The sequence below is a fragment of the Trichomonas vaginalis genome, chromosome II, assembly GCF_026262505.1.
Source record: "Trichomonas vaginalis G3 chromosome II, whole genome shotgun sequence".
Taxonomy (NCBI): Eukaryota; Parabasalia; order Trichomonadida; family Trichomonadidae; genus Trichomonas; species Trichomonas vaginalis.
Window position 1 is genome coordinate 17,560,327 of NC_067204.1, and position 23,858 is coordinate 17,584,184.

Below are 23,858 nucleotides of genomic sequence, written 5' to 3' on the forward strand. Positions count from 1 at the left end.
CTTCGCGTCTGTCTCTCAAAATTTGAGGTAATTGAAAGGTTTAGACGCGAAAAATATGATTTCAAGTTTATGTATTTAAGGAAACTCAATTGTATTGTTTATATTCATATAAATAGAAAAGAATTATTTTATTTCTATTTGTCGAAGTATTCTCAATGTGAACTAGAGAAAGGACAGAGTTCAATATAAATAGAAAAGAATTATTTTATTTCTATTTGTCGAAGTATTCTCAATGTGAACTAGAGAAAGGACAGAGTTCAATATAAATAGAAAAGAATTATTTTATTTCTATTTGTCGAAGTATTCTCAATGTGAACTAGAGAAAGGACAGAGTTCAATATAAATAGAAAAGAATTATTTTATTTCTATTTGTCGAAGTATCCATTGTGAACTAGAGAAAGGACAGAGTTCAATATAAATAGAAAAGAATTATTTTATTTCTATTTGTCGAAGTATTCTCAATGTGAACTAGAGAAAGGACAGAGTTCAATATAAATAGAAAAGAATTATTTTATTTCTATTTGTCGAAGTATTCTCAATGTGAACTAGAGAAAGGACAGAGTTCAATATAAATAGAAAAGAATTATTTTATTTCTATTTGTCGAAGTATTCTCAATGTGAACTAGAGAAAGGACAGAGTTCAATATAAATAGAAAAGAATTATTTTATTTCTATTTGTCGAAGTATTCTCAATGTGAACTAGAGAAAGGACAGAGTTCAATATAAATAGAAAAGAATTATTTTATTTCTATTTGTCGAAGTATCCATTGTGAACTAGAGAAAGGACAGAGTTCAATATAAATAGAAAAGAATTATTTTATTTCTATTTGTCGAAGTATCCATTGTGAACTAGAGAAAGGACAGAGTTCAATATAAATAGAAAAGAATTATTTTATTTTTATTTGTCGAAGTATCCATTGTGAACTAGAGAAAGGACAGAGTTCAACAAATCCGGCTGCTGTGGATCGAGGCGGATAGTCCGCTTCGCTTCTTCAGGCATCTTGTATTTCGGAGTAATTTCGCTATGTGGGTCACCGCAAATTGGGCAAATAGGAACATTTCCTACACCAATTATGCAGCATTTCCTGTCGACAATATGTCCGCACATAAATGCGATGTAAGGGATATCAAGTTTATTATGGCAGACTTCGCATTTCATTGGTCTGAACTCGATATCCTCGCCTTCCAATCTTTCGATCTGCTTCTCGATTTGGCCAACTTCGCGAACACTTGTCTCATGATCGTTGACTTCGTTTTCAAGAACCTTTTCGCTCTTCGTGAGCTCCTTCATTAGCGACTTCTTGACGATCCTGAGCGGGATGTTCGGGAATTTGGACATGTAATGGATGAGAGAAGTGAGTGGTCGGGCTTTTTTGGCGTTTTTGAGGACAATCTTTTGGATAAAGAGGGTCTTGTGGTCATCGTGGGGGTCGTCATTGGGATTGGACATGAATGATTCGTTGGAAGCTTTGTTGTAGTACTTAATGAAAAATTGAAATACATCTACCCAGTCGTCGTTCTTTAAACTTGGGCTATTGCGTAGCCATTTGACGTACTGTGATAATGTATTATCAAATTTGGCTTTGTCTTCAAGACTGTGCTCACATGCGGCGATATAATAAGATGAAGCGGCAGAATAGTTTCCTGCGCGTTCAAGGCATGCGATAACACCTTCAACGAAACTTACTTCGTTGCAAATGAAGAGAATTTCGTCGAAATAGAACTTAATTGTACTATCTCTTAATTTATTAAGGCAATAACTGGAATTTGGCTTTCCTTCCCACTCGAGGTTAAATATCTTATCAAGATATTTTTCATCTGGTGACGGAGAACGAGGAATTGTCAAATCAATGAGGCAAGTATTTAATAATGGAGTTGGACGAGCAACGCAAGCCTTCTCAACGAACTTAAAACAATATTCCGGATATCCCCAGAATGCATGTATGAAGTCGACGTCTGAGCTATCTTCGTTCCTGATCCATGCTTGGTAAGCTGCGGAAATAATGTTGTCAATAACGATGTTTTTCTGCGGATACTTCTTGGCGATGACCTTGGAAATTAAGGTAGCTCCGTATTCGAGAAGTAATTGGCGTCCACGAGGTGTTGGAAGATTATTTTGAGTTTGCTGGTTAGCTGCTGGCTGAAGAAGATCGTTTTCGACACCAGGAGGTGTTGTACATTCTTTGAGAATGAGATTTGATGCTTCGAGGTAATTTTCTTGGCTATTTATCAAAAGACTGACACGATGCGAAGGAATAGAGATAATATTTGATAGCAAGAAAGCTTTGTCGCCCATGTCGTTTTGAACAAGAACTTCCATAGCAGCGCCCGTGTTTTGCTTGAAATTTTCGTAAAAGGCGGACAAGTCTTGGTAATTAGATTTCGTTGTTTTGTCGCCTTTTCCGAATAGGAAAAAATTACTTCCTGTTTGGCTTTCAGCTCGTTTCTGACTTTTTGCTTGTTCAAGGAGTTTCAAAAATTTATCGAAAAGAGTATCGTCTTCTTTCTGGAACATATTGAATAAAAGACGTGTATGCTGCTCATTAGCATATCCTCTTGTATGCAATTCGACAAGGAAAGTGGTTAGATATTGTGTAAGGTGAGGACTGAAGAATTTGCAAAGAACCATAGATGGTTCGATAGCACCAATCAAGTTAATGAAATAGTTCATGGCAGATTCTGCGTTTTTGTTTTTCAGCTCGAAATTCGCTCTGTTAATTTCATCTGTGATACTTTTTTGAACTTCAATTGTGCTAATACCTCTCTCTTCACAGGCCTTCTTGGCATCAGCAAACTTTTTTCTCTCAAGAAGCGTTTGTATCTCTTGAGGGAAAGCTTCCGCCATTTTTTTGAGAAATTTTTTTTAGGATTGGGTTGAAAAAAAAAATCAAATCGGATATAAAATGCTTCAAATATGATATGTAAGCGAAACCCTATCATTTCAGTTCAAATACTCGAAGTTGATTACAAAATCGGATCTCATTTCCTAATTCATCAGTTTTTTGGATTGGATTTCTTACTTACCCCTTGAAGTATGTTATGTATAGAGTTTTCACAAGTTAAGATCTCTTTTCTAATAATTTTGAAATCTTTATTGCCGTTATTTAAGACATTAAAAGAGCCTTTTCTTTTAATTATATGCATTATAACTGATTTGCATTATTTATGCAGCAATCAGATGTGATCAAATAGAGAACATTGAAAAAAGTATAGTTATAAATATAAAAGAAGAAAACTAACATGTCATGGATCAGTTATAAATAGTACGATGGTTATCGAGATCAATAATGGTCATGTTAAAGAAAAAGGATAAATATCAGTCAGAAAAATTGAATTCTATGGTTCCATTTTGACCCAACTTGATAATGGAAATGGTGTGTATGATTTCTTGCTTATTAGTGTAACCACATTTTATTGGCGCTTCACACCGATATTTTGAAAGAAAAGTTACGAAATTTTTTTTTAATTGATGATAATACATCTAATTTTTACGACATTACTGTTTGGATCATCGATTCTCTTCCTTATTAAAAGGAGATTCTTACAAGTCCTTACACATTTATCGATTGGATGGCTGATTGGAGCAACTTCAACGTCATTTTTCTTATTTATTTTGACATATTTTGTAGAATTTCAACCATCCTTCACCAATGTTGTCATGATATTGCATATACTATTTTCAGTTATCGCAATTCTCATTGTTAAATACGTTCGCAACGTTAGTTTTAAAGATTTATTCAAAACTTCTATCGAGCCAAATCCTTGGTTGCATTTTCATGTAATACTATCACTAATATATGCAATTACCTTAAATACACGCTTATTTGCTGCTTTTCCAAATCATATTATTCAAAATTCAAAATATGATATAGAAACAGACCATACAATGGCAACATCCATACTCATTGGTATCAACCGTAAAAGAGAATCATTTTTCCAGCTAAAAGATCCAATGGTTATCAATAGTACCTATCTTTCATCGCCAACTATCCATTATTACACGGCGTTACTTGTCGGTTTGAATGCCCCATTCCATGATATCTCATTTGCCATTTCATTCTTAAATACTTTCGCTTCTGCAGTTTCTCTTTTCCATTTAGCCGGATATTATCATAAATATCAAGCCTATGCAGCTCTTTTCGTACTCCTGAATGGAGGATGGGCGTTTATTAGGAACTTTACCGTTAGAAATGACCATGTTGATTTAGTTCATAATGTTGGCCGAGAATACCATGTTCCTATGTATCAAATATTCAGCCAATTCATATTATTCTCCAAAACATACTCATTCGCCTTTCCAATGGCTATTTTTTCCTTAATTTTGTTACATAAATTTGCAAATACGAATGAACAGTTTGAAAACTATATGGTTGCAGGTCTATTAATTGCATTATGTCCAAGTTTCATGGTTTCAGCTTCATTGGCCATTTATTCCCTTTGCCAATTGTATTCTGTCATATTTGCTGGTCCATTCTTCATTTCCTTTGTGTTTAAGTACTTCTATAGCAGTCTCAGATCACAACCAATATGGCGCGAGTACCAAATGAATGGAATTTTCTTTGCACAAATCGTATCTTGGATTGACGCCCTCGGACCATTATCTTTTATGATTATCTTGGCTCCATTATTCATGACTAACCCAGATATCATCCATAAATACGTTTCAATGCTTTGTTCAATGTGTTTCATTTCATTCTTCAGAAATGGAGCATTTTTATATGATAATTCGGCTGCGATAGCCTTTACAATACTCCCTATTCTTACGAATATCACTTTCGGAGCGTTTGGAAAGTCTGTCAAAAAATTGAAAGAAAAATCTCGAGGAATTTTGATCGGATCCTTCTCATTGTTAGTTATATTATCTATACTTGGAGGCGTTATGTCAAACAGACGTCAATTGTCGGCTTTTGAGCCATGTACAGATCAAGAAGCGCTAACTGCCTCTCGTTGGGTCGCAACTCATGTTCCAATCAATGAAACAGTCCTTACAATACAGATTCCGTTCAATCCAATCTCTTTTTCGGCTGGTCGTCAGATTTTCTCATCTTTACCTTATAATATATGGATGAGAGGTGAAGATTTCGCAACTCCAACAGCTGTTTTAAGGCAAATCGACCTTCTTGGAGGTGCTCCGAACCTTATGAGGAAATATCATATGAAATACCTTCTTGAATTTGTTCCAGTTCCGCTTGTTTCGCGGAATAGGGAACTTCTCGATCAGTTTATGATTGTAGAAAGCTCGGATAGATGGAGCTTGCTCAAATTACGCCAAAGCTAATTTTGTTAGGCATAATAGTTTACGTTTTAAATAGTTTTATATATTATTTTAATATTTCTGTCTTTTTTTTTCAAACAACATTTAAAATTTGAAAATAATGAAGTTATTTTTATGGGATATTAGTGTCCATGGCGTAATACATTAGACTGTTATCGGAAATAAAGAGAAATGTATTCAACTCATGCTGAAAAAGGATTAATTTGAAGCTAATAAAGAAAGAAATCAAATGTTTTTGTGTGAGAGTCACGAATTCAGAACAAATAGTTAAGATAAGAAAGAATGCATCAATGATATTGTAGAGATGCACTCAAGTTATGCTTCATCTATGCAGTTGACACTTTTTTGAGCGCAATTTGATGAAAAAATGGAAGAAGATTATAAATTTGGTGACGAAAAAGAAAATAATGATGGCCTTAGTGGCTTACTAAAGCACTTTGATGCTAAAAATGGAGAATCTAATCAAATTACAGAAAATGATGTTTCCATTTTGTTGGGATTAGTTTCTCAATTGCAACAATCAATTTCAGACGGTGACATTACTGCAATAACATCAATTTTAGATGAATTTAATCAAGCTCTCGTTTATAATCCAGAAAAAGTAGCCAAAATCCTCGATTTCGATGAATTTTACAGCGAAATTGCAAAATCACTTGTTACACTCACTGGTACTGAAGATGTTCTTCAAATTTTTAGATTATCTTACAATATATTGATTTCACTTCCAAATAGACAAGAATTTTTCAGTAGTATATTCGAATCTGCAATAAATGAATGCCAAAATACTGAAATTACTGAAATTTACTCTTGGTGTTCAAAATTAATTTTTGCTTTTATTTCGAACGTAGAAGATAACCAAGATAACTTAGATGTGCTCGAAATACGAAATGCTGCAATACAATGCTTAGATTTCTCAGAAGAAGAGATCGAAAACGGTTCAAAAATTTATGAATACATAATCAAACATTGTAATCCAAAGATTCTCAAGTACATGATGTTTAAAGATTTTAGAGATTTCATTCTCCACGAAAATCTTTCTCAAACAGCGATGTTGAGAATATTAAATGCAATTATTATGTATTTAAGCAATTACCCAGATGGACTACAAGAATTTGATAGAAATAATTTGTTTCCTGTAATCCGTGATCGCTTTTTGGATACAAAATCTCAAGAAGGAGAATTTGAGTGCGATATCATATTATTGCAATCATATTTAAGACTTGTAGACAATCTCATTAATATAAGTGATGGAAATACAGGAAGAATGTATTATGAACTCGCTGATTTACCACAATTTAATTATTTCTTCACAGAATATGATGAAAGTAAGGAAGGAATAATCGGAATATTGTTACAGATTCACAGTAGAGCAATTAATAATATGAAATCTGATAGAAATTTCAGTCAACAAGTTTTATCAAATATTCCACTTGAAGACATCATGAATATTCAAGGATTGTTTACCATGAAGTGTATAATTGTTAAATTTATATCAGTTTACGCTAGAAATTTCCAACAACTCGTTGAGCCTCAAAATTTTTATAATTTTCTTTTAGAATATTCAGAGTTCCTTGAAGAAGTCGATTGCGAAACTGACCATCTTATTTCCTACCTCACAATTCTTCACATTGTTCTGAATAATTTGCAAAAAGATGAGTTCAGAGAGACATATATCAATGATCTTGTTGAAAATGGCATCTATGAAAAGCTTATGGATTTATATTACGATGCCTCTGACTCTGTTGTTGAATACGTCGGAATTGTTTTGAAATATTTCCCTGAAGAAGATGAAGAAGACAAACCATAGAATGTGTTGTATATTAGTATAGATTTTTGTTAATAAAATGTAATTTTTAAAAAAATTAAAATTTCCATCTCTTAGGAATCTAGTTTATTAATAACAGTATAATATAAAGCTAATACCTTATAAAGTTATTGAGTTTTTTTGCTGAATCTAAAAATCAAAACAAATAAAAAAAATCTGGTTTGAAATATGACAATTTAGCATAGGTATATGGTGTTTAGTAAGATTCTAATCTAAAACAAAGATTCGAGATCTTTAATTTGTGGAAATTTTCAAAAAATATAAATTAAATATCTTCTTTTGGGATCTTTTAATGTAGTTTTTTATCTCCTCTGCTTAAATAAATCTTTATAGCGATGGATATTGCCAATATGAGCGGAATTATATTCATGGTAGTAAGAAACTAAATATTTACCTCCAGGACACAATTCAGTTGAAAAATGATTGAGTTCAAGTGAAATTTCTTTGTTTGGTCCAATTATAACATTTTGTCCTGGTAGATATAATTTTTCTGTAGTATCAATATATGAATTAGATACTGTAAATGAACCAGATGTAGTAATTCCGAATAAATATTGTCCATTTTGTTTGTTATTTGCAATGAAACAGTTTTCCAAAGTTACATCATTTTTCCAACAAGAAAACAATGTTGTTTGTGAAAATGATGTTGTTTATTTTAGTTGGTTTGAGTCCTATGTAGCAAATTCCTGATTCTGCAGAGTTTTCATTAATAAGTGAATATTTTATTGAAGTTGCATATCCAGATGATACTCCAAAAGCTGCACTGCCATTAGCATAGTTTCTTGTGATGTTGTCATGGAAAAATGAAATATTTCCATAAGTTAATAGACTGTAAGGCGTCCAACAAGAGATTCTTGATTTCCATATGTAATCGATGAATCGTGTAGTTCATTGACGTTTGTACTTACATCTGAAATTTCAACTCGGCAAAAAGATCCGTCACCTGTTGCCTTTGATCCAAAACTACAAACCTTTCGAATAGAGCTTTGGCCTTTTATGATGTAAATTGATCCACCATCGCCTTTTCGAGATGAATTTTGGAATGTACACGTTGAAATAAGTGATTTAACATCTGATGATTCGAGAACAATAACTCCATCGTCGCCAAGATTTGAAAAATAGACATCACAAACATAAAAGTCTCCTGAATATCCAGCGTATTTTTGATTTTGATTGTTTATTGATTTTGAATAAGTGGATTTGTAGACTTCTTCCCATTCGCTGCTTGATGAGTGGAGCAATTTTGAGTCAGGAACTACTTGGAAGCTTGGAGAATTATCCACTACATAAATAAAATTTACAAAAACCTGTGTTCTCTCTCAAATTTTAAGGTTTCGGGAGTTTGTCTGACAAATTTGTTCAAATTGTCGTTAAATTTTCTGACATTTCTCACAATTTTGAATCAACCCTTAAGGGTGCACACGAGATGATCATGTAAACTTCAGAATTTAGAACCTTATTTTTAGGCATTATCTTGGCTACCTATTTAGGCTCGAAAAGCAAAAAATATCAAAAAATACAAGTTGACTCCATTATGACCCTTTCATGGAGGTAGTTTTTCTCCGCTAGTATTTTCCCTTTGAATCTCTTTACAATTCGAAATCAAATTCAAAACTCAGTAGAAGAAAGGAAGAATCGACTTACTACGGTTGTAATACGAATAAATACATATATTTAATTATTTTTATTTACATAATAATTGTTTGAAGCTCATATTCCATCAAATTTTTAAATAAAAACATTAAAATGTTGAAAATGTTCATATATTTTAATAGGGTTTTGGCATTTTATTGAGGAATTACTACATACATAGTCGAACTGAACTTGATATTTTGAAATTTAAATTATTTATCAAAATTAAAATTTAACTTGAAATTTATAATTATTTAGTCATATTTTGCATAATTCGAAGTAGATTTTGTAAAAAATCAAGAAAGAAAAATTTTAACGTGCTTTATTTTTTCTTTTTTATAATAATACATATTATTATATAATTAACATATTCATAATGTTTCACCCTTTCAAAAATATAATCCTCCTCCTCTCAAATAAACGTACATACGGGTGGCCTCTTTTTTCAAAAAATTAAAATTTGAAATTTTGGGCTCAAATATTAGAGATTTTTTCAACCTTCAACGATATATGTTGTCTATATCAGACCTCCTTTCTTTTTGATACTTAACATTGTTCCTAAATCTTAGCCGTTAAGGCTGTTCTGAAAATATTTTTTTTTCGAAAAAATTCGAAAAAAATTCTTAAAATTCAAAAATCCCTTAATTCCTGAGGATTTTGGAAAAAAGTTTTTACATGAACATGTGTATATTATATGAAGTATATTGATAAGGTAAAAATCAAATTTTATTGCATATTCATCGAGAAAATAAACTAACGAATCCCTCAAAATTGAGAGGGTAATCCTCCTCCTCTCAAATAAACGTACATACGGGTGCACCCTTAATATAATTTTTGTCTCTCATAAATAAATGAGTTTCTTGTTACTAAACATTAAAAATTAAGACATAAAAAGAATAGAATTTAGTTAGTCAATTTGATTTTGTGTTAAAATGGAACAAAAATTGCAAATCAACACAAATCAAAGTTGGCAGCAATAAAAACATATGCAAAACATAAAGGTAATGATAAAACAAAGTGAAACAAACTCTTTTTCCAAAGAATTTTTTGAATTTTGTATTTTTCATAAAAATTAAACAAAAAAACTGAACTAAATCATAAGAAATAACTTGTAACATTAAAACTGGTTACTTCTGAGAAATAGCATGCATCAAAAATCTTTTTGCCATGATTTCGCAAATTTTTGTACGAAGTTTTTCCAAAATTTTTGTTTGTTCGTCGACCACGCACTTGTTTCTGGCCAAAACAAATGGAGTTGCGCCAGCATTTGTTCTTACGCATGGATTTGCGTTGTTTTCGAGTAGTAAGTCGATAATATCTTCATTCATGACCGAGCAAGCTTTGTGGATTGGTGTCCAGCCAATTATGTCCTTTTTATTGATATCATATTTGTAAAAAATCAGTAGTTTGATGTATTCTAGCTTTCCTCTTTGTATGCATGTGAAAATAAATGGCCACGAATTGTCATTGGCTGAAAAATCTGCTCCTGCTGAGGCTAATAAAGGAATTGCCTCAGAAAAGCCATTTTTGAAGCATAAAGTAAGTGGAGTAATAATTTCGTTTCTAAATGAGAACGTTTGGTTGACATTTACCTTCTTTTGGCATAAAAATTCGATAATATCAAAATGTTGGTTAAAACAAGCTAAATGAATAGGATAACCATCACGGCAATTCTCTTCTAGGTCTATCTTATGAGAATAAGCCCATGATAATATCCTAACATGTCCAAATTGACAAGCGTAGTGTACAATCGTTCTATTCGTTCCATCTTTGATTCCTTCACTGCCTACTTGGTCAGCAATAAAAATTATTGTTTCGAATTGGCCGCCGGCTGCCGCAAAATGAATTGTTGTCAATCTATTTTTATCAGGTTCCATCAAATCACGATTATTGTTAGCATTTTGTATACATAGGTATTTGAGTAGCTCGATATAGCCGTAATAAGCTGCAATGTGTTGTATTTTCGGTGAATTTAGGAAAAGAGGAGAATATTTTACTCCAATTTCTTTAGGAAGAACGTATTTTGTTATATCTGACGCACTACTATCCGATCCGAATGTAAAATTATGATTTTTAACTGCAATAAACTGTTCTTCTGTTAAATATAATTGCGTCATTTATTTTTTTGTCAAAAAAAAAATTCTGGATTCTTGAAAAAAAATGCCACATGATTTCGAATTGAATCTGCATAATTTCTTATAACTTGATCCTAAACAATAGTATTCAAACTTGAAAGGGTGCATGAGAAAACTTCAAACTTGATTATTCATTATTCCAAAATACCTTTCTTTGTGTTATATCAATAATCTCATAGTTTTAGCATGTGAAGATGCTAAATATATGATAACTTAGAGTATATGTGAACTCTAAGATCCATAATTCACTACAAATCCTATAAATCCTTTTGATATGATTTATTTCTTCTTGTAAATGAGTTTGCTATTCGGTAACTTTTGATGAAATGCAAGTAATATCAGAGCTAATAAATGCATGTATATATATAATTACTAATGCAACAAGATAGAAAAAAATAGATTAATAATTTATAAATAATAAGAAAATAAATTTTTTATTTTAATATGAAAGTGAGCAAATCATAGCGACACCACGTTTGATCCAGAATGATTGTGGTTTATCAGATGGCAACTCGATTGTTAAGACATAGTTTGTAGAGTGGCCAGTTGTAGAAAGAGTTCCCTTTCTTGTTCCGACCTTGTAAACAGGGCACTCGTAGATTCCTGTTGTTGGTTTCTTTCTGTTTCCGATTGGTTTGAGGACAATTGGTGGCATTGCCTGGAACAACTCCTTTGGTCTTGGATCAGCGAGAACCTTCTTGACTGGATCCCAAGAAGCTCCTTCGATGAACAAACCTGTGATGTAGACTCCTTCGTCCTTTCTTGGTGGAGGATTCTCAGTATCCATGACTTCGAATCCGAATGAAATTGTATCGACACCGATCTGGTTCTTTCTTGCGCAGTTCTGCTTGATGCCTGTCAAGAAGGCCTGCTGCATGAAGAATCCTGAGATCCAGAATACAGTTGGTGGGCCACGTTCTACCCAATCCTGGAGGAACTTGACTCTCTTCTTGAGGTCTTGCATCCATCCAGAAAGTGGCTTTGTAGATGGATAACCTTGGTCACTCCACATTGTTGGAACATGGTTATCGAACATAGAATCACCCATTGCTTCGAGTTCTCCTGACATGACGACAATGCCCTTGAGAGCGTTGATGATATCTCTCAATGATGTCTTGCAAATGGTGATGAGTTTGTTGTACATTTCGCACTGTTGGACCAAAACAGTGTTCATTGAATCTTCGTATTTAATTGGATATTTCTGCTGGATTGCTGGCATGTCGAATACATCAGGAACTTCGCGAAGAAGATCTGTTGCGAGTCCGTTGATGACTTCTTCTCTTGTTTGGCCACTTCCGCCGCCTCCTGTTCTTGCCTGGAGGAGCAACAAGTTGTTGAACATTGTGAATGTTTCTGACTGCTGATAGGAAACTTCAGCGTTTGCGTGCAATCCGAAGATGTCTGGAGAATCGTTGATTGGATATTCTCTGATGGAAGCAATGTACATCTTGTGGGATTGCTCAGGAAGGCTTGTGTATCTTGGATTTTCTGTGAACTTGTATGTATCTGATATGACATCTGGGTTGTAGAAATCGTCCAAAATGGATAACAATGTGCGGCGATCCCAGTCATCTGTAACACGACCACCGTAGTTGATTTCGCCGGTCAAATAGGTCAAAACCTTGTAAGGAACTTGGTCGTAGAGATCTAAGAACATCTTGAGCTGCTTCTGGGAAATCTCCAAATCGCCAGTTGTCCAGTCGTAAATCTGGTTGAAACCGAGCGGTCCGTACTTCCTTCTTTCGAGTGTCAATGCGTGGAAGAAGCAGAGAGAATAGATGAGCTTGTGGTACTCAAATGGTTTGGCGCAGTCGTTGAGTGTCTTGTCATCGTACTGCATCATTGATCTGAGCAAGTTCTGCTTGATGCCCTTTGGAGGCTCGTTTGTCATCTTGATACCTCTCTGGAGAATTGAAACTGGGAAGTCTGCTGATGGCATTGATGTGAGCCACAATCTGAAGTCTCTGTTGACTTCTTCTGGTTTGATCTTTTCGATCAAAATTTCTAATCTTGGAAGCCAGGAAACAGCGAGGTGGCAGTTCTGGAGAAGTAACCAATGTCCTCTATCCATGGCCTCTGTCAATCTCTGTTCGGCGTATTCACCTTGGCCTTGGCCGAGTGACATTGATGACAACTTCTTGCTGAAGTTCTTCTTCTCAGCGAATTTGACTAAATCTGAAGCAGGATCAGCACCAACTGAAAGTACGAAGATAAGTGGAGCGGTGACTGTTGAATCATCGAAGGATGAACTGATATCGAACTGTGGTGATTCAAGGAATGCATCGCCAAGACGCTTCTGGATCAGATCTTGAATGGCGTTACCCATTGAGTCTGGTCTAAGAACTCTGAGAACCAAAAGACGCTGGAATAATGTGAGTTTGACTTCCCATTCGCCTGGGAACTTGCATCTTGAAGCATCTGGAGAATCGAAGATTGATTTCCAAATGTCGATGTCTTGGACAAATGATTCTCTGAATCCTTTGAAGTTTGGCAATGTATCTAATGACTTAACTTCGTACCATGACTTGGAAGTGAGCCATTTCGGTGCTGGATTCTCTCCTTCTTCGATTTGTCTGATTGGACCTGCGATTAAGAATCTCAACTCTCTTGAGTCGATTTCGTTTGCGCCCTGCATGATTCTGTAGCACAAAAGGAATGCGAACATTCTCTTGTGTCTTTCGAACAATGATCTGCAGATGTTGTTGTAGAAGTTCTTCGTGGATGTGTCAATAAGAAGTGACAATCTTGTTTCTAAAACATCAGATGCAGGTGTTTGATCAATGCACAAAGAGAAGAAGGAAATGTACCATGCCAATGAGTACTGGTACATTGGATCAACATAGAACAATGTTGAAATGCAGAAGAAGAGAAGAGAACCACGGAAAGCAACTTGTCTGTATGTTTGTCTTGATGTATCAATTGTTCTTTCTGTTTCTTCGGCTTCTTTAACTTGTTGTTGGATTGTTTGTGACATTGTGTTTGATTCTGTGAGTGTTGTAATGATCTCGATATCATCAAGGAGTTTAGATGGCTCTGTCTTTTCGAGGCAATCCAACATCTTCGCACGGATTTCGAGTAACTTCTTCTGGTTCTTTGAGTTCTGAATAACCAAGTTGTTCTTCATTTCTTCGAGTTCTGGTCTTTCCTTGGCGACAACCAAAGCAAGCAACTGCTCTTCTAAACCACTTGGTGTGCAAGTGAAATCAAGAAGGCAAACCTTGGCTGATAACTCTGGAGAAAAGTGTGGATTTGGAAGCTGTGTTGTGATGTACAGTCTGAAACCTCTGTTGTAAGGAATGACTGTATCACCGATCTTGATGACATCAGCACCACTCTGTTTGTAGACTTGGTTCTGGAGAACTGGATCTAAGATTGGATCTAACTCTTCTGGAACGTTTTCAATTAAAAGTGGTCGGCCAAATCTGATAGAGTTTTCGATTGATCTGACCAAGTTATCATCAGTTAATTTGACGATTTCCATTTGGTTATCTTTGTTCAAGTTTCTGATGAATCTGTTTGCCTGGCCTTGTGGATCGATACAGAGAGAGTATCTCCTTGACTTTGACATGATGATTGTGTTTTCAAGGCTCATGTTATCTCTTGGCAAACCGCTCAAGTTCCACTTGAGAACTTCGACTGGATCTTGAAGTGTCTGGATGATTGAAGATCCTGGAGATGTTGTGATGTTGTTCTTGGAGAGGAAGTCAATCCATGTTCTGAGTAATCTTGCTCTGTACTCGCTTGGGAACGGTCCAGAGTAAGCAACACCTGCAGCAGCAACTAAAACATCACCTGTCAAGTTCTTCTCTTGTTCGATGACGGAGTTCAATGTTGCTTCCCAACGTCCCTTTTCACCGGAAAGGTTGTTGATCAATGTTTCTGCACGGCTGAGCTTTGACTTGCACTCTTCCTGCTGCTGGAGCAAGTCATCCTTCTTCGAAACGACCTGCTGGAAGTCATCTCTCAGCTTGGCAATCTTGTCTTCGGCTGCTTTGAGTTTGGCCAATGATTCATCGAGAGCTTTCTGAGCGACATCAAGTTGTGACTGAGCTTGTTTGAGGGCTTCTTCTTTAGGAAGAACTGCCTTTCTTGCATCGTGGTATTGTCCCATGGCAACAACCCAGTTGAACAATGATAATGTGGCTTCACCGCAAGCACCGGCTTTTTCTGGTGACCAGTTTTCTGACTTGTAAAGTGGCAAAAGTTTCTGGATGACAGAATCTGGAATATTGTCTTTTTCTTCTTCAGTGAACTTCTCGAGTCTGTTTCTGAAACGAGGATCGGCAAGGACCTTCTGTGAAGTGCCCCACCAGTTCTCAACGACCTCACCAGGTAATTTACCTGGTTCTGTGATGACGTGCTGTCTTAACAAGATGCAAACACCTTTCATGACATCTCTGACAGCTGGTGGTGGATTTGTGTATGATCTGACAGTAGAAATAGCCTTTGATGAAAGACCTTTGACACCTTCTTGAGCCTTTTCAAGAACAGGCATGATTTCAGCGAGATCTTTCTCAGCAGCATCTTTGAGTTCTTGTGTTTCTGCCTTCTTTGCTTCAGCGACTTTAGTTTCTGCTTCGACTTTAGCTCTAACTTCGTTTGTCTTTTCTTCTTCAGCTGCAATTTCAACTTTACTTGCATCAGCATCTTTGATGAGCTGATCCAAAGTTGGCTGCAAAGCAATGATCTTCTCCTGTAAGTCCTTGACTGATGAGTTAGCAACTTGCAAAGCGGAAAGACCTGTTTCCATGGACTGTTTGATCTTGGAGATTTCTTTCATCTTTTCTGTCTGAATTCTGTTGACAAGTTGAACGAAATCCAAGAATGATGTTGGAGTTACGTAGTTATGGCGTTTCTCGTGCTGGAAGAGTTCCTTGGACATTTCTACGACAGATGTATGTGCTGTAACGCAGAAGTTTGAGCAGACTTCCTGGAGTTTCTCGTTCGGGAATGTGTCTGCGAAGAACTCTTGAGCGACAGAGAACAAAGCGTCCTTTGACCAATCAGAGAACCAATCAATTGATGTGCATGTAACCAAGGATGGGAACATACGCAGTCTTCTTCTGAAGGCTTCACCAATTGGAGACAAAGCAATGACGATGTGGAGTGCAGATTTGACTCTCTGAATGAACAAGTTATAAATTGAAGGCTTTGAAAGCTGGATGTCCTTTTGCTGGGCAATTGGACGGATCTTTTCGATGATTTCTTCGATATCTTCTGGTGGGAAGATGTTTGGAACATCACCGGAGTTGAGAAGGTTGTTGAGATCTTCAAGGAATGACTCCTTGACAATCTGTGCATCAGATACCAAGAAAACAGTTGGTTTCTCTTCGTAACCAGCGCTCTTCATGACTGTTCTGATATCAGCGAGCCATTCGTTTGTGCCGTATGTCTTTGTGATTTCTGGCTGGATGATTGTGTACTCGGAAAGATGGCAGGCCAAACGTGTCAATGATTGACGACCAGAGCCACCGACACCGAGAAGTAAAGCGTGTCCTGATGGCTGACGAATGATTCTGGAGATTCTGATGACGTGTTCAATGGCATCTGGGAAGAGGACTAATCCTAACTTCTTTGTGGCGATTTCATCATAATCAGCCATAGCGTTGTTAAGGATTGTTTCAAGCTTCTTTTCATCAGTAACTTGTACGTATGGCTTCTGTTCGTTTGTTTCTTCGAAGAAGTCGCAATACAACAAGTTCTTTGTCTTCTTGAGATCATCCATTGATACCTTGAATCTTCCTTGCAATTCCTTATTCAACAACTCAGAGAACGCATCGAGATCGAGCTTGTCAACGAGTCTGTCTGCGAAAACTCTTGTGCATTCGTGTGCCCAGACAGCGATGATGTCTCTATCTGTGTCAATGTGTGCTTTGTGAAGTGACATGACACCTTGGATAACTTTAGAAACATCACGAAGGTTGAATGTGTAATGGGACTTTGAAGGAATTGGAAGCATTGTGCGTCTGACAGTGTTGTAAATGGAGATTGTTGCATCTGCAATAGAAATTGCAACAGCCTGGATTGATCTGTCGAAGATTGTCAGATAAGAATCCAACATTGTCTTGAAGATCATTTGGAGGGATTCATCCTGCATTTCTGGGAAGTTGAACAGGTTGAATTGTCTTGTGAATCTGGCTGTGAGATGCTGTCTGCCACCACCTGGATGTCCGCAAGCGCAAATCATCTGTGAATCAACGAGTTTGTGGAATTCTAATGCCTTGCGATCGTACCATCCTCCGTGATCTAACCATTGTCTGAGGAGTTCGATTGGTGGCTGTGCTCCGTAGACTTCTTTCGCTGGCATGTTGACGTCATCGAAGAAGATAATAGCGCGCTTTCTATCCAATGGACCGTAGACACCTTTGAGACGACGTTCGAACTTTGCGTCGATGATATCTTGTGTCTGGTTTGCGTTTGTTTGGGCGGAGAATGAAATGAAGATAGGCATGAATGTTTCTGGAGAAAGAGAAGACATCATGTATCTGTTGATTGTTACGGACTTCGCTGTACCTGTTGGACCAGTGCAGAAGAAGTTGTAACCAGCAGTTAACAATGTCTGGATGAGGAATGTGTGTCTGACATTATCAATTGTTGGAACGACAATTTCGTTGAATGATGTGCCTGGAGAGATATGATATGCTGGTTGTCCGGCCATCCAATTCTCCCATGTGTCATTTGCTGTGTTGAACTTGTAATCGTAAACCAATCCTTCTGATGGGAACTGGATATATGTTGTTCTGAGCTGCTGGCGGACGAATCCATCGAACATGATGCGGCCATCTGTATCTGTTGTGCATCCCAATGACCAGATCATGGCAAACCAGAAGAAGTGAGGTGCCCATTTAGTGATATTTGCCATTGCATCATCCTTGATTGGATCTACTGGGTCTGGAGAGTAGAATGGCTGGATCAAGGCATGGAATAATCTGAGCAATGACTGGATCAAGTTGGAGTTTGTTGTCTTGATTGGTTCTTTCAGTCTTTCTCTAACGAATTTAAGTGCTGGAACGAGATACTTGTCGTACAAAGGTGACAAGATTTCCATCAAAGCCTTTTGTAATCCTGGATGTTGGTTTTCTACCCATGATTCCAAAAGATACTTCATGTCTGGGTTTGGCTGCATGAAAACCATACCGCAACGAGAAACTGTAGCTGGAGAAGCCACAGCGAGATCTTCGACTTCGAAAAGCATCATCATTCTGTCTGTGAAGTTGATAACAGCTGATGATGACAAGCAGAGTTTCTTGTTATCATCGAGAACTGTGTTCATGTTTTCGATCCACAAAGCATCGACAGGTCCATCTAAGACAATCCACTGGTTATCTGGTGTTTCATCTTCAGAGCATTGCTTGATAATCTCTGAAAGAACACCGTTTGTCCATTCGTGTGTTGTCATATCGAATTCACCGAACAATTGACCCATAGTGATTGACTTAGGGTTAAGGATGTGGTAATGTGTCTTCTTGAAGGTCTGGTTAGTCTGGTTAAGCAATGTGCAAGCAGCGGCAAGTGTCTTGAAGACTTGTGTCTTACCAGCACCTGTTGGACCGACCAACATAACACCCCATCTGACGGCGAATGTTTCGTGGAGTTGTCTGATCTTTGTGATGAAAAGATCGTTGACTTGGAGCTTCATCTTCTTTGCACATGTCTTGATGGCATCGATCAAAGCTGTGTAGTCTAATGTTCTCTCCTTGACACCTGGGAACAAATCGGAAATGATATCGTTGAAGAGAACTAAATCGTTGACTAAGAACTTTGGAACGTTGACATCTTTGATGGCTCTCAAGACAATGAGTGCTTCTGGCATGTCAGGCTGCAGGCGCCTTAAGTTACCTGCTGTCTGAATGACAGTGTTGACAGCACGCATACCGAAATCATAGTGGCGCTGTGCTGATAATTGTTCGGAAGATAATCTGAATGTAGCGACAATCTTCTCGGAAAGAGGACGAGCTTCTGTGAAACCGAATGAATACAACTTGATTTCTGCAATCATTCTGTAATCAGGAACCATCATAGCCACTGGTCTGAACAATGCTTTGAGGTTATCTGGAAGTTCTGTACGTCCTGCGTAACCTGGGTTCATTGTGATGAAAACTGCGCAACGTGGAGATAACTTGACATCACGGTTCTCGAATCTGAACACCTTAAGATTTGCTTGAATGGCGTTCTGAATTGTTGTGATCTGCTGTGCAATAACTGAGAGAACTTCGACGTAAATACGGTTGAATTCATCGAAGCAAGCCCATGCACCGCAAGAAGCCAAACCTGTCAAGAAGACACCCATCTGCAAATAGTCGACAGTTTCAGAGCAGTTGTAAACGACGCACTGGAAAGCGACAGCCTTAGCGAGATCCTTAGTTGTTTCTGTCTTTCCTGTTCCAGCAGGTCCTTGTGGAGCGCCACCCATATTCATTTGGAGGGCGGAAGTAAGTGTCAAGTAGCATCTATCTGTCAAAGGAGTGATGACCAATCTACTTGTGTTTCCGAGGTATTCGTAACCGTATTCGACTTCGTATGTCATCATTCTAATTAAGACAGTATCGTTCTCCCAATAATATCTTAATTGTGACATCCACTCGAATGCGTCGATAGAATCAACACCGACTTCAACGAGTTTCTCAACGACATCGTGTGCGTGTACATCGAGAACAATCAAGCAAGATAATGTTCTGAGGTTCAAGAAATCTGTTGTTACTCTGACCAATTTAGTGAGTTCGATCATTTGGACATTTAATGCATCAAGTAATTCCTTAACTGCATGGCGTTTGATTGCTTCTTCTACGTGCTTTGTCCAATAGATCATAGCGCCTGCAAGAACAACTTGTGATGGCCAGTTGAGAACCCATTCTGTTCTTGGAACTTTCGGATATTGTTCGACAGCTTTCTTCATGATGTCTCTGAGTGTTTCTCTCATGTCTGCTTCGACTTCAAGAAGCCAGTTTTCGACATTTCCTTCTGGATAGATACCTCTGACGAATGGAACTTTTTCGTTTTCGCAGGAGTTCATTTCTGTCATCTTTAGATCTTTTTCGAAAGTTAAAGAACCAATATTTTCGAAACATCTTCTCAAGTGTCTCTGGACAGCTGTTGGATCCTTTGTTTGTGAAAGGATGGAAAGAAGTTCGTCGTTTGACAAGAAATAGAATCTTGGGAATGCGACACGTTTTGATTCCAAGTAATCATTCAAACCTCTCTGAACATGGCCGAGGAGTTTGTTGTTGTGCTTGAAATCTTCAAGGAGTTTGTCGCTTGGACAGAACTTCAATGCTTGTGGTGTTCTGTAAGCGTTATCAAGAATCTTTCTCCATGTCTTATCGACAGTTGAGAATCTTTCTGATTCTGTTGGCAACTGTTTTCTGATATCAGGAGATGAGAAGATTGGTTCCAAAGCCAACCATGATCTCTGGCATTCCAACCATTCTTCGATGACATAAGTGATCAACTTCAATGTTGCTTCCCAACGGTTGAGACGTTCTTCGAATGGTTTCTTGTATGGAGAGAATTCCATTGTGTTTGTCATGACCATGTCATCATCGAGTTTCTGGATGATATCATCTGATCCTTTGAGGACATATGTTCCTGTGTCTTTGTAAGGAGAAATGTCCAAAACAACTTCTTCCCATTCGGAATACATCTTTTGGAGGGCTGTTTCGATGGAATATTCCTTGGAAGCAACACCGACAACTTCTGAAACAACATCGATCTTGTCTTCTAACTTGAGTTCCAATGCATCGTTCAAAGTGATTTCATCATCAAGGGCAAACTCGAATCCGATTTCTTCTGACAATTTCTGCCAGTGACGCTGCTTCATACCAGGGTTAAGAAGAGCAGTAAGAAGAGGGATATGGTCCTTCATTTCATTGCATTCTTGTTTGAGTTCTGTTGCAATTTGGAGGACTGATGTTGGTCCGTTTCTGAAATTCTTCGTTGATTTGTGGAGACTCTGGTAAATTGTCTGCAAATCTTTAGTGATTTGTTCAGCATTCAATTGTATAATTGGTTTCTCTTTGATGGAGTTTCTCAGTTTAATCCACTGATCAACAGCCAACCAGAGAACAGAGAATGGATCGAATGTACGGCGTAAATCACTAACTCTCGTGTAATCCGTTTGTTCTTTGCCGAAAATTGTCTGTCTGGAATTGAATGTTTTGACATTTGCTTCGGCTGCTTCGATTGCCTTTGCAATTCTTCTGATTTCTGTTGCGTATTGCTCGGAATTGTTGACATCCGTGTACTTGGAAACTTCTGATACTTCTCTGGATAATTTATCGAGATCTCCTTCGAATTTCTCTTGTGCGGATTCGAGATCTTGTTCGAATTTGATGAAGAAGCCTTCCAAAATAGCTTTGGACTTCTCGATCAAGAATGCACAGTGTCTGGAATGTCCGAAACACTCCCATTTCAATTCGAAATCATCTTGTGAGATTGGATGATAATATTCATCGATGAAATCATAGTATCTCATCGCATCCATGACTCTGGCATGTAATTTCTCTGTAAGACCAGGAACAGTCTCGATATAATGCCTTTGTGCATCGAGTTCTTCGATTTTTGTTGGAGGAGAAGTGATCTTTGAATCAATAACTCTGTATTCTTCTCTGAATTTCTTGAAAAGACCTTTGGCTGTCTTGGAAACGTAGTCTAAGATGATCTTGATGAGTTTGTGGTGCTTCTGGATCAAGTATGCACGTACTGTTGTGACGTTTACAGCAAATATGCCAACGATTTCACGTTTAGGAACATTTACGTATATTTCATCGATTGCTTTCTGTTGTTCCTTGATGATGTTACGGCAATCATCTAATGTTGGCTGATCATTTGTAAGTTGTTCGGAATATTTATTCGTATCGAGTTGGATGAACTCAATGTACTGCTTGTAAGTGTCCAAATACTTCTGTAAGTAGTCAATGGCTTCGTTAATTCTCTTAACAACCCTTTCTCTGTGCTCAACAAGCTCTTTTTCGTCATCATTGATGGTGGAAAGTGTCAAATTGACATTTCTGAACATGTCCGGGAGGACACGTGGTTCAATGATTGGAATGGAACGAACAGAATCGACGATGGAAGAGAAAATTTGGACGCATGCGGTACGGAAGAGGTTTGGATCGATACCGTAGCAAATTTCGTTGTTGTTTTCGATGGTCATATCGATTTCGAAGAGCGGCATGATCATTGCACCTGTAGATTCTTTATTATAATTTCCGATAACTTCTGTAGGTGTTTTAACATCGACATTATTAGGCGAAAGGTCTTGAATAAAATCATCGAAGCGTTGGAAGTTGTTTAAAACGCATGTTCTCGCTGCATCTATCATCATACATGAAACCAAAACCATGAAATTGGAGAATTTGGACATGTTGTAGACTTCTCTGTCTGTTTCCTCGAGATTGAACCAGCCCTTGGAAACGTTGGAGAGAGCGGCGCGGAGTTCACGACCTAATTGAGGAACCCAGTCTTCTGTAAGGAATCTCTTTGTCTTAGAAATGATTTGTGCTTGTGTCTGCTGGAATTCTTCGAGGTGGAAGGACTTGTTGGAACGGAGAACTAATAATTCTGTATTTGCAACGTCAAGGCATGAAGCTCTTGTCTTCATGAGGGCTGTAAAGATGCAATCCTTTGTATAGAGTGAATGGAATGCAAATTGTTCACGATGCTTTTGAAATTCGCTTGTAGTTTGATATTGCTTTGGTTTTGGCTCTTCCTCTTTAGAGAGATCGAATAAGCCGAGTGTACGAGCGTAGAGTGGATCGTTTTTCATTTGTGACATGAATGAGTGAACATTAAAAGCGTATTTGTAGTTGATTTGAGCTTCTTCCATAAATTTCTCGATAGGAAGCTCGATCTTGATTCTTGGTGATGGAATCATCTTTGTAATTGCTTTAACTGCATCCTCTGGAATATCTGGCATTGCTTTGTTCGACATGTTCTCAACGTAGAAGCGGAAACGGATCCATGATTCTGCACGACGACGCTCATTAACAGCGTTAGCTATACGGTCGGCAAAAACGCGAGGATCTTCCGCATAGAACAATAATCTCAATCTTGGAACCCATTCTTCATCTTGTTCGTGATTTGGGAATGTTACACGCCAAAGATGCTTATCGTAGTTGTATTCCCATGCAATTGCATCCGCCCACTTAAGTCCGTTGGATGTAAAGACATGGCAAGGGATTCCTGCTTGTTTTCCGTTCTCATCCTTACCGATTTCGAGGTAGTTTTCGACTGTTCTGCAGTCAAATGAATCATCATCGAAAGACCACAGTTGGAAAATTGGTTTAAATGTTGATTCATTTGGAACGAACATGATTTCTTGTGCATAGTTGATTCCTCTATCGCTAAGAAGTTGTGCGATATCCATCGATTGGTACAAACGCTTAAGTCGTTCGACTTCGATGGAACGAGGAGTTACATCTGGTGGAGTAATGAACGGAATTTGAACTTTTGGTAAGATAGATTGAGGTGATGTTCCATATGGGCCCGGAGGAAGTGGCTCAGCTGGCGGTGGCTCGTCAGACTGAAGTGCAAATCCTGCACGAGCATTTTCGTAAGTTGAAATATTCGGGAAATTTGTCTCCTCAGGAATTGGAATTTCAGCATTTTGTTGATCGACTGATTGTTCTGGTTCTTGAGGTAAATTTGCAGTAGATGTGGAACTATTACTTGGCTCAGGCTCTAAAGGTGGAAGACGGCGAGGAGAACGCGCCATTTGTCCACGACGTAAAGATGCCTTAGCTGTAGATTCAAAAAGATCGGAAAATGTTCCAGGATTTACTCTTGGATTTCCGGTTCTTTTCATTTAAAAAATTTGTTAACGAATTAAAAAAGTGACGAAATGTAATAACGAGCAATCATGACATCATGAGATTTTGATAGAAAGTAGAGTATTGTCTTTAAAATGGATATCGAAAATAAAATAAGCTTAAGTTGCTAATGTTATCAATGCTAGAAATCTTGGAAATTTGTGTAAAAATCCAATCCCAAAATT

At 37.3% G+C, this 23,858-nt stretch overlaps 5 protein-coding genes across 5 annotated transcripts, besides 1 other annotated feature; 2 read left to right on the top strand and 3 right to left on the bottom strand.

Annotated features, from left to right (window-relative positions):
* Positions 1-727: 727 nt before the first annotated feature.
* Positions 728-2,862, bottom strand: TVAGG3_0562240 (regulation of SNARE complex assembly; the record flags this gene model as incomplete). Its single annotated transcript, XM_001580633.2, has 1 exon — positions 899-2,845. The coding sequence occupies one exon, from the start codon at positions 2,843-2,845 to the stop codon at positions 899-901; it is 1,947 nt and encodes a 648-aa protein (XP_001580683.1).
* Positions 2,863-3,474: 612 nt separating this feature from the next.
* On the top strand, positions 3,475-5,302 carry TVAGG3_0562250 (uncharacterized protein; the record flags this gene model as incomplete). The annotated part of the gene is made up of 1 exon (XM_001580632.1): positions 3,887-5,278. The coding sequence occupies one exon, from the start codon at positions 3,887-3,889 to the stop codon at positions 5,276-5,278; it is 1,392 nt and encodes a 463-aa protein (XP_001580682.1).
* Positions 5,303-5,618: 316 nt separating this feature from the next.
* On the top strand, positions 5,619-7,090 carry TVAGG3_0562260 (armadillo (ARM) repeat-containing protein family; the record flags this gene model as incomplete). The annotated part of the gene is made up of 1 exon (XM_001580631.1): positions 5,643-7,082. The coding sequence occupies one exon, from the start codon at positions 5,643-5,645 to the stop codon at positions 7,080-7,082; it is 1,440 nt and encodes a 479-aa protein (XP_001580681.1).
* A 1,423-nt stretch (positions 7,091-8,513) lies between these two features.
* Positions 8,514-9,554: a mobile genetic element.
* A 23-nt stretch (positions 9,555-9,577) lies between these two features.
* TVAGG3_0562280 (ribonuclease family) lies at positions 9,578-11,000 on the bottom strand (the record flags this gene model as incomplete). The annotated part of the gene is made up of 1 exon (XM_001580630.1): positions 9,860-10,849. The coding sequence occupies one exon, from the start codon at positions 10,847-10,849 to the stop codon at positions 9,860-9,862; it is 990 nt and encodes a 329-aa protein (XP_001580680.1).
* Positions 11,001-11,274: 274 nt separating this feature from the next.
* TVAGG3_0562290 (dynein light chain binding) lies at positions 11,275-23,723 on the bottom strand (the record flags this gene model as incomplete). The annotated part of the gene is made up of 1 exon (XM_001580629.1): positions 11,307-23,669. The coding sequence occupies one exon, from the start codon at positions 23,667-23,669 to the stop codon at positions 11,307-11,309; it is 12,363 nt and encodes a 4,120-aa protein (XP_001580679.1).
* Between the last annotated feature and the right edge of the window lie 135 nt (positions 23,724-23,858).